The sequence below is a fragment of the Stenella coeruleoalba genome, assembly GCF_951394435.1.
Source record: "Stenella coeruleoalba genome assembly, chromosome: 14".
NCBI classification, from domain to species: Eukaryota; Metazoa; Chordata; class Mammalia; order Artiodactyla; family Delphinidae; genus Stenella; species Stenella coeruleoalba.
The window spans coordinates 71,085,824-71,102,074 of NC_137160.1; the positions used below are offsets into that span (position 1 = coordinate 71,085,824).

A 16,251-nucleotide genomic window follows, 5' to 3' on the forward strand; every position below is an offset into this window, starting at 1 on the left:
TGTCACTGGAATATGAGATTTTCAAGGAAGTTCCTTTGCTGTATGCTCTGATACATGCATCGTGGCACATGGCAGGCATATGATAATTTTTGGGTGACGGTCGAACATATGGATAACATTACTCTTTATTTTTATCTCCAAAAACTTGCAGGCTCAGCAACCTCGTCAAATCCAGCCTAGACTCAAGCAGCTGTGGGGTGTTAGCCATGTGGCTGGGGCTGGACCACCAACAGAAGCAGAAGGAACACCGCAGCCTTCAGGTAAAAAGAGGGAAGAAGAAAGATATGGTGAGGGGCAGAGGATACTTAATATGTGACGGTACATGACAGCGATAAAATTCTAGACAGATAGCCTCGGTGCTCCCGTGATGTTTGGCAGGATGGGAAGAAGGTACAGCTCTCAACTATCTCCTGCAGTGAATTATCTGGCTATCAATGCTTTATTCCCCTTATATTTTAAGGCTTATGGAAAAAGAAATAGAGGTCATTATTCATTAGCTAATTCAATGTAATTGCTTTTCAAATTTAGAAAATGCATTGGTATGACAACTATAAGTTAACTAGTTCGGGGAACAAGATTTTTCTTGGGTTCGTGAATCGCTATACTGAAAGGTTGAGCAGTTCCTCAAATGTTTACCTACATTGTATTATCCTCACAGGTGAACGGTTATCATTATACAGGTAAGCCCACAGGCTCAGATGTTGTCGTTTGCCAAGGATTTGGGTAATGCAGTGAAACCTTAGATCTGATTCTCCAACCACCTTTTTAAAACATTTTTTAAATTTGTATTGTGGTAAGAACAATAGAGCTCTACCCTCTTATTGTATTTTTTTTCCTCTTATTGTATTTTTAAATGTACAGCACGGTATTAACTATAGGCACAATGTCGTCCCGCAGATCTCAAGAACTAACTTACCTTGCATAACTCTAATTTTACACCTGTTGATTAGCAAATCCCTATTTCCCCTCTCCCACTCCCTGAAAAGCACCATTCTACTCTCCGCTTCTGAGTGTGACTATTTTCATTGTATAAGTGGAATTATGCAGTATTTGTCCTTTTGTGACTGTCTTCAAGGTTCATTCATGTTGTTACATATTACAAGATTTTTCTAAAATTTATTTTTATTTATTTTTGGCTTCATTGGGTCTTCGTTGCTATGCCTGGGCTTTCTCTAGTTGTGGCGAGCGGGGGCTACTCTTTGTTGTGGTGCATGGGCTTCTCATTGTGGTGGCTTCTCTTGCGGAGCATGGGTTCTAGGCGTGCGGGCTTCAGTAGTTGTGGCACGTGGGCTCAGTAGTTGTGGTGCACGGGCTTAGTTGCTCTGCGGCATGTGGGATCTTCCCGGACCAGGGCTTAAACTATTATATATACTCATATGTGAGGATATATATGGGCAAAGGATCTGAATAGACATTTCTCCAAATAAAATATACAAATGGCCAATAATCACATGAGAAGATGCTCAACATCATCAGCCATCAGGGAAATGCAAATTAAAGCCACAATGAAATGCCACTTCCTATCTACTAGGATTGCTAAAAGTTAAAAAGGAAGATGTTAACAAGTGTTGGCAAGGATGTGGAAAAATTGAAACCAACCATTATACACTGCTGGTATAAGTATGGCCTCTTTGGGAAACAGTCTGGCATTTCCTCAATGGGCTAAATATAGCATTACCATATGACCCAGCAATTCCACTCCAGGTTATATACCCAAAAGAAATAAAAACATATCCACCACAATTGGAATATGAATGTCCACAACATCACTATTCATACTAGCTTGAGGATAAACAATCCCAAATGTTCATCAACTGGTAAATGGATAAACACAAATGTGGTATATCTATACAATGATATATTATTTGTCAATAAAATGGAATGAAGTATAAATACATGCTACAGCATGAATGAACCCTGAAAATATTATGCTAAGTGAAAGAAGCCAGTCAGGGAAGATCACATATTATATGACTCAATTTATATGAAATGTGATGAGTAGGCAAATGCATAGGGACAGTAAGTGAACTAGTGGTGGTTTAAGGACCGGGGGAATTGGATGGAAACAGGGAGTGACTGCTCATTGTTCAGGTGTTTCTTCTTTGGGTGATGAAAATATTCTAAAATCGCGTGATGGTTGCACCACTCAGTAAGTATACTAAAAACCATTGGACTGCACACTTAAATGGCTGAATTGCATGTTATGTGAATTAATCTTAGTAAAGCTATATATCCTGCAATTACCTGTAGGATTTTAAACCACTTCTTTCTTACATGCTTCCATGCAATAACGTCAGGAATAATACCATATATTACGATTATTCCACAGGTATGACAACAGAACCTATAGGGCGGATGGTATTACTTGGGAGAAGTCTCCCAGCTCTACATTTACAAGATCGGATGGCAGTGAAACCTCCTTTGTAGACTATTACAGGGAGGTATGAAATTTTATTTCTTCAAACATACTTGCCTTAAAAATTTTCATATTATATAGTTAAGTATATTTCTCAAGTCTTATTTAGACACATATATATGTATTTGTATATATTCTCCTTTTGGGGTATTATAGCTTGGCTTATATTATCCATGTATTAGAGTGTTTTGTGTATAGGGTAATGTCACATAATTAGAATGGCTCCAAGATGGCCCTCCCTGTCAGGCTTAGAAGTGGCTATGGTAGTTTTGAACATGTAGATGGATTGTTAGGTAGAAAATAAAATATGGTAAGACTTCAGAAATGAGAACTTTATGTAGGAGTTTCAGCCCTACAGAACTTGGTTCAAAAAGAAGAAAAAAATGACCAATTACAATCTGAGATGATGTCTGTTACGTGCTAAATCTCATAATCTCCGTTGCTGTGCACGGGCTTTCTCTAGTTTCGGCGAGTAGGGAATACTCTTCATTGCGGTGCGTGGTCTTCTCATTACGGTGGCTTAGTTGCTCTGCGACATGTGGGATCTTCCCAGACCACGGAACGAACCCGTGTCCCCTGCATTGTCAGGCGGATTCTTAACCACTGCGCCACCAGGGAAGTCCTTCCTTTTTCTTTTCTTTTCTTTTTTTTCTTTTTTTTGCGGTACGCGGGCCTCTCACTGCTGTGGCCTCTCCTGTTGCGGAGCACAGGCTCCGGACGCGCAGGCTCAGCGGCCATGGCTCACGGGCCTAGCCGCTCCGCGGCACGGTGGGATCTTCCCGGACCGCGGCACGAACCCGCGTCCCCTGCATCAGCAGGCTGAGTCTCAACCACTGCGCCACCAGGGAAGCCCTCCCTCCTATATTTTTAATTTGCGTGCTCACAAATAAACTCAGGCCAGTTGGTGAGGTTGGTTTTCTAGCTTTAGCAGATGAGAGAAAGGTAATTAAAGGAATGGCAGATATTTGTGGCAAATGGAAACAACTTATAAATGGATGTTTTTAAAAAAGCTTGCATTATATTGGGACTCAAAACATAGCTACTTGGAACAATTGCAGGTACATAGCCCTCTGACATCCCTTCAAGGGAGGGTTATTATGACATTATCCTCATTTGTGTTTCACACTTATTGCTTGTTCATTCAATCCCAAGAGCATTTAGTGCCTATTGTATATCTTGGGTATACATTAGTAAGACAATTTAGTTCTCAGCTCTTAAGGCACTTGCATTCTCATGGCAGACAGAGATATGACAAACAAGAAGAAAACTATTCTAATAGTTATAAGGGATATGGAGATAATTAAAATCGGGTGGTATTATGGAGAATATCTGGTGGCTATTAGTCTGCAAGGTCATGGAAAGCTTCTCTGCGAAGCTGATATGTAAATGGAAGCAAGGAGCAAGCTAGGTGCGGATGAGGGAGAAGAGGTAGTACAAAGGCACTATTTTCGGGGTGGGCATTGTGTACCCAGAGCCCAAACTAGGCTGGAGTGTTCTCTAGAGAAGTAAATTGGATTTTATTGTCAAATCATATTGTGTAGATATTTGTAAGATTTCTGTCTAATATACAGAGAATGGGCTGTATGGGTGTAAAAATGGAGGCAGGGAAACCAGTGAGGAGGTTATTAAATCAGTTGACTTAAATGATGATGGTGGCCTGGAGCAGGGTGGGAGAAGTAGGTGAAAATGGAGAGGACATAGTGAAGGCTTGGTTGTAATAAGTGAGGGGATTGTTCTGGGATGAGATAGGCACAGATGGAATTGCAAACTGAAATATCAATAAGTTAATTTTAAAAGGTTTATTTCTGGCTTGAATAAAGCCTAATGAGAGTCAGGGAGACTCAGTGATCTCATCTGTTACCATTTTGTGGCTCTACCATCTCAACAAGAGGACTCCAAGGTTGTCATGTTAGAAGAAAAGAGGTAGAAGCAGCATACTGGCTCTTAGGTCCCTTAGACTGAAAGTGATAGGCTGATGCACTACTTTCACTCATATTTCTTTGTTAAAATTCAGTCCTATAGCCTGAACCTATCTAAGTGGACACTCTTTTCTTTCGTGTACAGATGTGGTGAGTTCAGTATCATCTCTCTGCCAAAGGGTGTAAATAAAGTATGCTCTTTGGGCATGCGGATGAGTCAGGAGTCCCAGGGTGTAAAGCCTGGAGTTTTCATTTTGGGAATTATTAGCTCTTACCTAGTCCTTGGATTTTGATATGCAGTCACCTAGGCAGAATATATAGATGACCAAGAGAATGAAATATTTCAGGAAAGAAGGATATGCGTCTCTGTAGAATGTTAAGATGAGGTTAAATGAGAGTGTATACATATGCCCCAATTCACCAAACTGTACACATTATGGGCAGATTTTTGTATACCAATTATACCTCAATAGAGCTGGGGGAAAACACACAGTGAAGAGTACATTGAGTTTGATAGCATGGAGTTCACTGCCAAGAGCAAATTGTGTAATGGTGGCAATTGAAGTCCAGGTGGAAGGCACTGAAGGAAAAATTTAGCAACGCTTGCTGTAGAAGGGAAGAGAAATGTTATGTAGATGAAGGATTTTTTTAAGTTAGAGAATACTACAGTATGTGTTTATCCTGGTATAAATTGTCCAATAGAGAAGGAGAAATTGTTAATACAGAAGGCAAGATAAATGAGGGGTAATGATAGGAACAAAATCCCTGAAGGAAAGAAGAGGTTAGTATCCATAGCTGTAGTAGAGATTACGGACCCTTTTCTGGAGCAGGACACATCCTCCATAGTAATCGGAAGGCAAGAAGAACATACATATGTGTAGAGAGAAGGCAAACACCGGGCAGAATATAAGTGTATTCCTGTCTGAATCCTCAGACATTCACTTCTCAGTGAAGTATGAAGCAAGATCATCGGCTGAGTTAGTTGATGGGCAGCGATGAGGGAGATGTATAGGAGATTTGAGAAGAGATGAGAAAGTGTGAAATGTTGGTTTTTTGAATGGGTAGGAAGCATAACTAGGGCATCTGAACAGAGCACCCCTTTTAGATTGTGGCAGACTAACTCTAGAACCACTCAGCAGGGTTTGGCTGTTGGTTGCATGGGCAGAACAGACAGCTGGGTTTTACCAGGGTTTGAGACTTGCCAACGTAGCATGATCAAGGCATAGTCAAGGAATGAATGGTATTTGTGAGGACTTAATTGTGACAGGCTATGGAATGCAAGCTGGGGAAGTAAGGGAGGTGACGCTGTGAGAGAGTTAAGGACCTCTCTCCTCAATTTATGTGTGCTGATTCCTCCACCTAGGCTGACGTTTGCTTGTTCATCCTACAAATTTTATCTCAAAGATCTTTGACTAAGAAGAGCCGCTCTGGGTCCGTCCATGTTGCTGCTAATGGCATTATTTCATTCTTTTTTATGGCTGAGTAATATTCAATTGTGTGTGTATGTGTGTATACACCACATCTTCTTTATCCATTCATCTGTCGATGGACATATGGTATTACTTATACGTGCAATCTAAAATATGACACAAATGAACATATCTATGAAACAAACAGACTCACAGATACAGAGAATAGACTTGTGGTTTCCAAGTGGGAGGGAGTGGGGGAGGGAAAGATTGGGAGTTTGGGATTAGCAGATGCAAACTATTATATATAGGATGGAACGACAACAAGGTCCTACTGCATAGCACAGGGAGCTATATTCAATATCCTGTGATAAACCATAATGGAAAAGAATATGAAAAAGAATATACATATGTATAACTGAGTCACTTTGCTATATAGCACAAATTAATACAATATTGTAAATCAACTATACTTCATAAAATGTTTTTAAAAAGAGCCATTCTGGATAACCCAACAGTACCCCTCCCTCTCGTGCATACACTGACCTGCAACATCAGGCCTCTGTGAGGTCACCCTGTTCTGTTATGTACTTGTATTTCATAACACTTATCCCAGTTTGTAATTATATATTTGGGTGATTTTATTAATCTCTCCCCTCCCCAACAGACTATGAGTTTCATAGGACTAGGAGAGCTATGATTCTGCTCTTTGCAATACATATCTCTTATACCTTACACCATGACTGGCACATAGTAGTTCATACACATAGGTTGTAATAGATAATTCATGCATGTTAGCATCACAGAGTAGTGGGATTAGTAATAATTTGAGGGAGTGTGTCACATTAAGGCAAACTACCTTCATGGCATGTGTTGATATATAGAGTCTTACATGTAAACGTAAGAAAATGGTTCCAGCAGATTTACTTGAGTGAAATGGATGTGCTGAAATAGTTGAATGACTAGGGTAGTCTCAGGATGCCCTGGTGGGAACTGAGTCTCATAAGAGATGACAACTTTGTCGTAGGGTTGTAATGAGATCTGGGGAAAACTGCTGAATTCATAGATGAGGCATTAGAAAGTAAGCGCAATCCTACCTTTCAAATAATGGAAATAGGGACAACAGAACTGATTTGTTTTTTGGACCTAAAACAATAGACTGCAGGTTTTTTCTTCAGCAAAGATGGGTTGATTTGGGATCAGTGGAGAATTGCAATTTGGGGTCTGCAACCCTGGCGAGCCACGTGCAAGTCCCACTTGATGAGGAAAGGAGAACCCCTTCATAGAAGAGAAAAGCAAGTTGGAAGGGCTTTAGTAAACAAAGAGTCCATTGCTTTTCATTGGCCAAGGTCTTGCCAGGGAAGAAAAGAAGTCTTTCTTCTTCTTGTTGGGCTCTGCTATCGTTGCAGGGTATGAGAGCTCCCCCTCTGGTCTCCTGACTCTATTTAATTGAGGTTTGTTTATTTTTTACAAAAGCTATAAGAAATGGGAAGTGTGATTTCCAAAGTTCATAGTTGGGGGTTAAAGAAATATTAGGAGAACACCATGGGCTAGAGTGGGCCACTAAGTTTGAAATAGGTTGTTTATATTTTTCTAAAAACTGGTTAGTGTGGTGAATTATAGTGTGGTGAATATTTCTCTTAGTCCACGCAGGTAATGCATTTAATAAAATCTCATACTTTTTCATGTGAAAAGAAAAACTCACTTAATCTACAATGAGAAAAGAATTACCCTAATCTGAAAAAGAACGTCTGCCAAAAACTTCTATAAGCATCATTATGTTAAAAAGAATATACTGGGCTTCCCTGGTGGCGCAGTGGTTGAGAGTGCGCCTGCTGATGTAGGGGACACGGGTTCGTGCCCCGGTCTGGGAGGATCCCACGTGCCGTGAAGCGGCTGGGCCCGTGAGCCATGGCCGCTGAGCCTGCACGTCCGGAGCCTGTGCTCCGCAATGGGAGAGGCCACAGCAGCGAGAGGCCCGCGTACCACAAAAAAAAAAAAAATATATATATATATATATATATACACTGATGATTTTTCCCATTAGTCAGAAACAAGCCAAGCAGTAGCCTCTCTTCCTAACTGCTCAGTGTCCTACTGGAGGTCCTGGCGAGGGTTTGGAAACTTGCTCTGCTGCTTGTAAATCAGGCAGTTTCCACAACAGCCCCCAAGCTTGTTTGCTGGTGGGGGCACATAACAGTATTTATCTCAGTTGACTGGTGAGAGAATTAACTGAATCAAGTAGAATGCTTGGGAAGCGCCCCACACACAGCGATCATCCCATCGACGGTGACTGTCCTGAGGACGGTATAGTTCAGTCTATGTTTTTAACCCATCCATGTTGACTTCATGATAAACTTCTGGAAATGGAACGACTCCTGGGAATGGAATGACTAGGATGAAAGGGTTTTGCAAGTTTAAAGGATCGATGCATATTTCCAAATGCCTGTCTCGCAGCCTGTCTCTTCCATACACTCACACTCACACTTGTTGAATGCAGTGTGATTCTAGACCCTTCACCCTCATGGATTCAGATATCTATTTAATAGTCTCTACTTTGTCAGTGCTCCACCTATATAGCTTCCTCGACACGCATCCATTTCTCACGTCACTGCATTCTTGCATTTTGGGGAATGTCATGTTTGCTTTCTTTCAAGGTCCTTTTCTTGCTGCCCACTGAAAATAAAGAAATTTGTGATGGCATAAAAAGACACCTGTGTGTCAATTACCCGATCCCAAGCCAGTGTGTGTTGAAACGGACCTTAGAGAGACCACCGCTACAAAGATTGCCCTGCAGATGAACTGCAAGCTAGGAGGTGCCCTCTGGAAGGTGGATAGAGAAGTACGTGGGGATTTTGTTGCCTTCTCTTGCTTTCATCTGTCTTTGGTAGAATTTGTTATGGTCCTACTTAATTGGAAATTTGCTTCGTGTTCTAACTCAATCTGCTACCTTGTTTAAAATTTAAGTTGCAGAATGCAATGTTCATCGGTATCGATTGTTTCCACGGTATTGTACATCGATGGAAGTCAGTCGCAGGATTTGTGGCAAGCATCGATCCAGACTTGACGCGGTGGGTAAGCTTTGGCAGACAGTGTTTAGTGGGGAGCTATCTGGAGGCCAGATAGGAGAGGTGGACTTAACACACATTATTGGCAAGCTCCATGGACAAGTTGTTCTTAGAGATGTGCTCTCCTGATCTTCTGGCAAAGTTAGGCTCCCAGAACATTTTGTATGGAAGCCTCTGATCACTCTCTATTGCTGCCTAACAACCATGACAAAATATGGCAACTTAAGACGACACTCACATGACCATGGACAGTCCTGTGGGTCAGATGTTGGGCACTGCATGGCTCTCAGGGCCTTACAAGGCCGAGATTTTGTTTGTTTTTTTGGCTGCACTGCGCAGCATGCGGGATCTTAGTTCCCCGACCAGGGATCGAACCCATGGCCCCTGCGGAGGAAGTGCAGATTCTTAAACACTGGAGCACCAGGGAAGTCCCAAGGCTGAGTGAAAAGTGCCACATAAGCCACATTCTCACCTGGAGGCTTGGGATCCTCTTCCCAGCATACGTCGATGTGGCAGAGCCAATTTTCTTGTGATTGTGGCACAGAGGACCCCACTTCCTTGCTGGCTGTCACCTACAGCTAGTCTCAGCTTCTAGAGTTTCATCCACGTTCCTTCTGATGTGCTCCCTGCCTCCCCTCCAACTTCCAACCCGCCAATTCACACTGTGCTATTGTTCTCTTTTGAATCTCTCCATCTTCCTCTTCTGTCATCAGCCAAAGAAAACTTGCTGATTTTAAAGGAGCTCATGAGGTCAGATATCATCCATCTGGAGACTCTCCTTATCCTAAAGTCAACTGTGCCATATAACATCACCACAGGGGCCAGATCTCAGTATGTTCACAAGTTCCAAGGATGAGGACAGGTAGAATTCTGCCAACCGCAGAATTTGATCAGTAAGCCTCTGCATAGGGACACATGAGGAAGCACTTAGGATATATGTGGGTGAAGACACATATTATACCTTCAGTGGCCTGTAGGTATAATAAGATCTTGTCTTCATACATTTGTATATAATGTACCTGAATAAGGAGATGTGCTTCTATATCCTATGATTCTCCTTTTCTCCAGGGACCTTTTATTTTCTGTGCTTAGAGTAGAAAATAAAACCCATAGTGCAGATGGGTCTGCATATTCTTCTCCTGTGCATTATGGTATGTGGGACAGTCACAAACCACTACTATGTTCAATGCTGTTTGTGGCCCACCAGGTATAATTCCACAGTATCCTTTAAGGATCTTTTTTTTTCTAGTCATACTCTAAATACAGTAACATGGATTTACTCTGCCTTTTTTAGTAGAAAATGCTGTGATAATAGGTAAAAAGTTAAGCTTGCATTCATGCAATAGATATTTTTGAGCACTTGCTATGTGTAAATACTGAGAATGCAGCAGTGAAGATATAAAGCCAAAATACCTGATCCCATCCATTGGAGTACAGATTCAGATGAAGAGGCAAACATACATCATACCCTATCACGTCATCCTAATACTCTGAAGTAAACAAAGACGCAATAAGGGGATAGAAACTCGAGACAAACAGGTGATTTTACTCGATACCTCGAGCAGTGGTCACAATAGCTATTACTGTTTGGAAGCAAACTGCTCCCTCCAAAGCAGATTCATGTGGATGAACCATTGTTTAAGACACTGAACTAAAGTAGGAGTCTCCAGAAAAACACCGGGTTTGCACTTTGTGGAATTCCCCAGGAGCTGAAACAATATGAGTCATATGTATTCAAAGCATGTATAATTTGTAGTTAACGTTAACAAATGTTTCCATTCTATCTTACTCCTTCTGTGCATTCAAAATGTTACAAAATGCCTAAGATATGTGAAGAGACCAATACCTGGATCTCTGCAGCGGGATGAAGAATGGATCTTTAGGGCTTCCCTGGTGGCGCAGTGGTTGAGAGTCCGCCTACCGATGCAAGGGACACGGGTTCGTGCCCCGGTCCGGGAAGATCCCACATGCCGCGGAGCGGCTGGGCCCGTGAGCCATGGCCGCTGAGCCTGCGTGTCTGGAGCCTGTGCTCCGCAACGGGAGAGGCCACAACAGTGAGAGGCCCGTGTACCGCAAAAAAAAAAAAAAAAAAAAAAAAAAAAAAGGATCTTTAATTGGATCCTCAACTACTGATAGTGAATTTTTTTTTGGTCATAGATTAATTTCATCATTTTGATTCTGAATTAATCTTGTTTTCCAAACTAATGGCTTATTTTTCTCCATACAGGTGGTTCTCTCAATGCATCATCCAGCAATCGGGGCAGGAGCTTGTCAATGGGCTGACAACCTGCTTGCACAGTCAGTGCCTGGTGGAGGCTGGAGGGCTTGAGTCTATACTGGTGGAGATACTGCTCCCCCACCTGGGACATCTGGCAATGAGTGAAGACACTTTTGGTTGTCACAATGGGGATAGAGGTGCTATTGGCATCTAGTGGACAGAAGTTTAGGGATGCTGTTAAATGTCTTACCATGCATGGGACAGCAACACTTCCTGCCCCTGACCACCACAAAGAATTATCTGGCTCAAAATTTTCATACTCTTGTTAAGTATGGACTAGACTGAGGACTTAAGCAGTGTCCTGAAAGCTACCATGTTGACAAATGAACACAGAAGTTGTCTAAAATAGTGGCCACTTTGTTCCAAGTTATGGTTTATTTATATGTGTTTCTGACTTCCTTTCAGCTGCCTTGAAGCTCTGGTATGAACAAAATTCATCTCTGCCACATTCACCATTGTGTATTGAGATGGAGTGGGAGATGGACAACTTCAAGCACTGACTGACCAAGAACTAAGACAGATGGAGTCCTACTTAGAAAATGCTTACAGAGGACAAAAGTGGGTATATTACTCTTGAAGTGCAGATTTTGTAAGCTTTACATTTTAGTTTCCGGGGGCAGGGGGAAATATCTACAACAATTGTGATGTGTGAATTGGAAAGCTGGATACAGAGGGCTTCAGTGGATTTCGGGGGGAGAAAAAACAGACCCTTCCCCCTTTGTGTTCCATGCCCACGTCAGAGGAGAAAGCAGAACTGAAGCCTTGCAGTAGCAGGTTGTTTCCCCATATGGAAACCCATGATTCTTTCTCTGTTTCCAATCTCCTTCCAAACCTTGATGGAGGAGGGCTTGCTAACCTCAGATATTCCTAAAAGTCCATGAACATAGCTAATCAATGGTTTGTACTTATCCAGCTCCTTTATCCTGGAGTTCTGTACGTCCCAGGACTGGGGATTCCTCTCAGTTCCCTTCTCTGGCCTCACCTGTTTGTCAGTGAAGCCTGGTGCCCAGCATAGACAGTACAAGTAATCCTGACCTTGGGAGGAAGGGACCCTTCTCCTAGGATCTGAATGGCTATGAATAGAAACCTCCTCCTTTACTTCCTGAATTAGGCTCTTGGATCTAAGACAGTAAAATTGGGGTGTGTGGAGAGCTAACATCTGCAGACTCCTTTTAATGTCCTACATGTGGGCTGTTTTCGACATTCTGAATGCTTCTGAGATAATGCAGAGCAAACAGAGTGACACTGATCATAATCTTTTAAGTATCAGAGTAACTTTCATCGTGGTGAAGAAACAAATAAACATCAGATTTTTTATTGAAAAGGATGAAGGAAGACTTGACAATCCATCTCCAGGAACGGTTATTGATTTAGAGGTGACTAGGATGGAATGGTAAGCCATCTTTATTTTAAAGATTCCTTTTTATTCAAATAGTAACAGAATTTTTTAAGGTTTCCATGATTTGGACGAGAAAGGAAGAATTGACCTAAAGAAGGTTAAAAATGATAGGTATATTAGATGATAATTTTTTCTGTCTTCAATCATTTTGTTTCTCAGAGAATTTTATTTTTTTTTAATTATTATTATTTTTTTGCGGTACGCGGGCCTCTCACTGCTGTGGCCTCTCTTGCTGCGGAGCACAGGCTCCAGACGCGCAGGCTCAGCGGCCATGGCTCACGGGCCCAGCTGCTCCGCGGCATGTGGGATCTTCCCGGACCGGGGTACGAACCTGTGTCCCCTGCATCGGCAGGCGGACTCCCAACCACTGCGCCACCAGGGAAGCCCTCTCAGAGAATTTTAAAAACAGACAAATATTTATTGATCATTCTAAGATGATTCCGTTGTTAGGAAGAAGGCTAGAACTTCTGGTTAACTTTAGACTTGTAAAGTGAATTATGCAAATGAGAAAGTTATGCAAAACCACAGCAAGAAATAAAACAGGACATTCATACCAACAGATAGGGAGAAATGAATTAAATTTGAAGAAAGGCAGAAACACTGATTTTTCTAGTAGAAGGCATGAAAGGATTGAAGAAAACAAAGCAAATGAAAAGTACAATTAACATAAAGTATAACATAAAATGATATAAACATTCAATATTTACAATAAATTGGTTAAGCTTACCACTTATATAACTTAGGGAGTTTGAATGTATTCTGGTGATTTGCAGGGATGGATATTCCCATCTTTCCCTGAATCTCGGAATCACATTACCTATGACCATGTCTAACGTGCTAATTTGAGGTTTGCTGCCTCTAGGCATCAGTGCATATGCTTTTGAGTTTAAATCCCATGAGCGTTATTAATTGTCAATGATTTCACTGTCCTTTGTAGATTTGCTTTAGCAAATCATTGCTCAACAGTTAGCCAGGCTTCTAAATATAAAGGAAACTCTGTATCATAGATTTCTGTAAATTGTTACTTCAGAGACTAGGTTTGCTACATTGTTTTTCTTCTAAAATAAACTTGATACCAATTAGGTTCTATAATTCTAGGTATGACTTTTTTATTGTGAGTCAGTCTGTGAAAGAAGGCACTGGTACTGTCACTCCCACTCATTATAATGTCATCCATGACACGCTTTACTTGAGCCCAGATGCAGTACAGAGTCTAACTTACAAACTATGCCACATGTATTACAATTTTTCAGTAAGTACTTTTTTTCTTTAATTTGGTAACGTGCATCTGTTAATCCTATACTCCTAATTTATTCCTCCCCCCTGCAGTTTCTTCTTTGGTAACCATAGGTTTGTTTTCTGTGTCTGTGAGTCTGTTTCTACTTTGTAAATAAAAATAAGTTCATTTGTATGCTATTTTTTAGGTTCTACATGTAAGTGATATCAAATAATATTTGTCTGTGATTTACTTCACTTAGTATGATAATATCTAGGTCCATCCATGTTACTGCAAGTGGCATTATTGCATTCTTTCTGAATGAGTACTATTCTATTGTATACACATACCACATCTTTGTCCGTTCATCTGCTGATGGACATTTAGGTTGCTTTTGTGTCTTGGCTATTGTAAATAGTGCTGCTATGAACATTGGGGTACACGCATATTTTTGAATTAGAGCTTCCGTCTTTTCTGGATATACGCCCAGGAGTGGGATTGCTGGGTCATATGGTAGCTCTGTTTTTAGTTTTAAGGAGCCACCATACTGTTCTCCATAGTGGCTGTGGTAAGTATTTTTTGATACTGATTTTCCTTCAGATCTGTGAAACTGTTCAAAATTGAATCTGCTTTTTGAACCTTGGATATCTATAAAAATTTAAACTTAGGGAAAGTAGACATAAAGGTGAGAAAATTGTTTTGGTTGATCTTTCTCCTAAAGGGTATCATCTGAGTCCCTGCTCCTTGCCATTATGCCCATAAGCTGGCTTACCTGGTGGGCCAGAGTCTTCACCAAGAACCACATGGGTCTCTGTCAAAACGTCTCTTTTACCTTTAACATAGAGAAGAAAGCATGATGGGATGTTGAAAACCACAATTTGTAAATTTATTTTCTCATTCTGCATCTGTACATCTGAAATTTTTTCCTAGATGCACGATCAGAGTTTAAAACCATTCTTGACTGGACATGGACGAGACTCCAAGTGTGTTATGCTATTTTCAATACTACCACTAACTTAACATGAGGCTTCTCTTCTCCAGGCTGGAGAACTGACAGTGAGAGTTTTGTTTTAGAATTTACCTCTCAAATGTGTTACAAGGACTTTATGATTAAATATGCCTGAATATTCTGTACTCCAAGCAATGCTGCTCTAATTGTAAAGGTTGGGGGACTTCCCTGGTGGTGCAGTGGTTAAGAATCCACCTGCCAATGCAGGGGACATTGGTTCGAGCCCTGGTCCAGGAAGATCCCACATGCCGTGGCGCAACAAAGCCCATGCACCACAACTACTGAGCCTGTGTTCTAGAGCCCACGAGCCACAACTACTGAGCCCACATGCCACAACTACTGAAGCCCATGTACACTAGGGCCCATTCCCCGCAACAAGAGAAGCCACCGCAATGAGAAGCCCACGCACCACAATGAAGAGTAGCCCCCACTCACCACAACTAGAGAAAAGCCTGCACACACCAATGAAGACACAACGCAGCCAAAAATAAATTAATTAATTTTAAAAAAAGGTTGGGCATTAGTCACATGGAGAATATATATATCTATGAACAAGTAAATTCTACTTGGAAAATCATACCTACTTTATTTTTGTAACATCCTTTTTCTCAAGGACAGCGAAGACATAAAAGTGGCAAAATTAAATGGGAATTTATTTGTGTTTAATATTTTGTATGAAAGAAACAACCTATATATGAAATAGTTTGTTCTTTGTACCTGCATGGCAATCTGAATTTTTTCTGGTGGAGCTGTAGTAAGGAGAGCTTTGCGATTTAAAAGTTGGTGGCTCAGGAATGTAACATTTTGTCACTTTTTCCACAAAGAAGGTAAATTAAGGGCTTTGTTAGCATTTCTGTTTAATTCATTCTCTTGTGCATGTTCTAAGTGTGACATTATTGTGTTAGCTGTACCATCATCAGAAGAAAGTCTTGAATAAGTTGTTTAAATGAAGCTATCATGTTTTTCCTGAAAGCAGACACATTTTTTTTCTCTCTCCACTTAAAACTATCTGTAAATAGACTTAAGAAACAATATGTGGGACTTCCCTGTGGCTCAGTGGTTAAGAATCCGCCTGTCAATGCAAGGGACACGGGTTCAAGCCCCGGTCTGGGAAGACCCCACATGCCGCAGAGCAGCTAAGCCCAGGCGTGACAACTACTGAGCCTGCGCTCTGGAGCCCGCGAGCCACAACTACTGAGCCCACGCACCACAACTACTGAAGCCCACACGCCTAGAGTCTGTGCTCCACAACGAGAAGCCACCGCAATGAGAAGCCCACGCACCATGACAAAGAGTAACCCCCGCTCACCGCAACTAGAGAAAGCCCGCACACAGCAACAAAGACCCAACGTAGCCAAAAATAAATAAATAAATAACTTAATTAACTAAAAAAACAATATGTGAAACTTTCATTCTCTTATACTCCTAGAGTGGTATTTTTTCCTTTTGAGGTGGGGTAGTTAGGGGGCTTCAAATACGTCGGAAAGGATATGTTTAAAAACAATATAATTGCTTTGATTATAGGTTAATCAATTTA

The 16,251-nt window shown here is 41.3% G+C and overlaps 1 protein-coding gene across 1 annotated transcript; it reads left to right on the forward strand.

Annotated features, from left to right (window-relative positions):
- Nucleotides 1–206: 206 nt before the first annotated feature.
- Nucleotides 207–14,543, forward strand: LOC307197292 (piwi-like protein 3; the record flags this gene model as incomplete). The annotated part of the gene is given in 11 exon segments (XM_079943053.1): nucleotides 207–287; nucleotides 8,402–8,516; nucleotides 8,519–8,586; nucleotides 8,712–8,815; nucleotides 11,040–11,110; nucleotides 11,496–11,552; nucleotides 11,555–11,648; nucleotides 12,355–12,483; nucleotides 13,588–13,741; nucleotides 14,427–14,435; nucleotides 14,439–14,543. Coding segments are annotated over 11 exon segments (987 nt in total).
- Nucleotides 14,544–16,251: the final 1,708 nt, after the last annotated feature.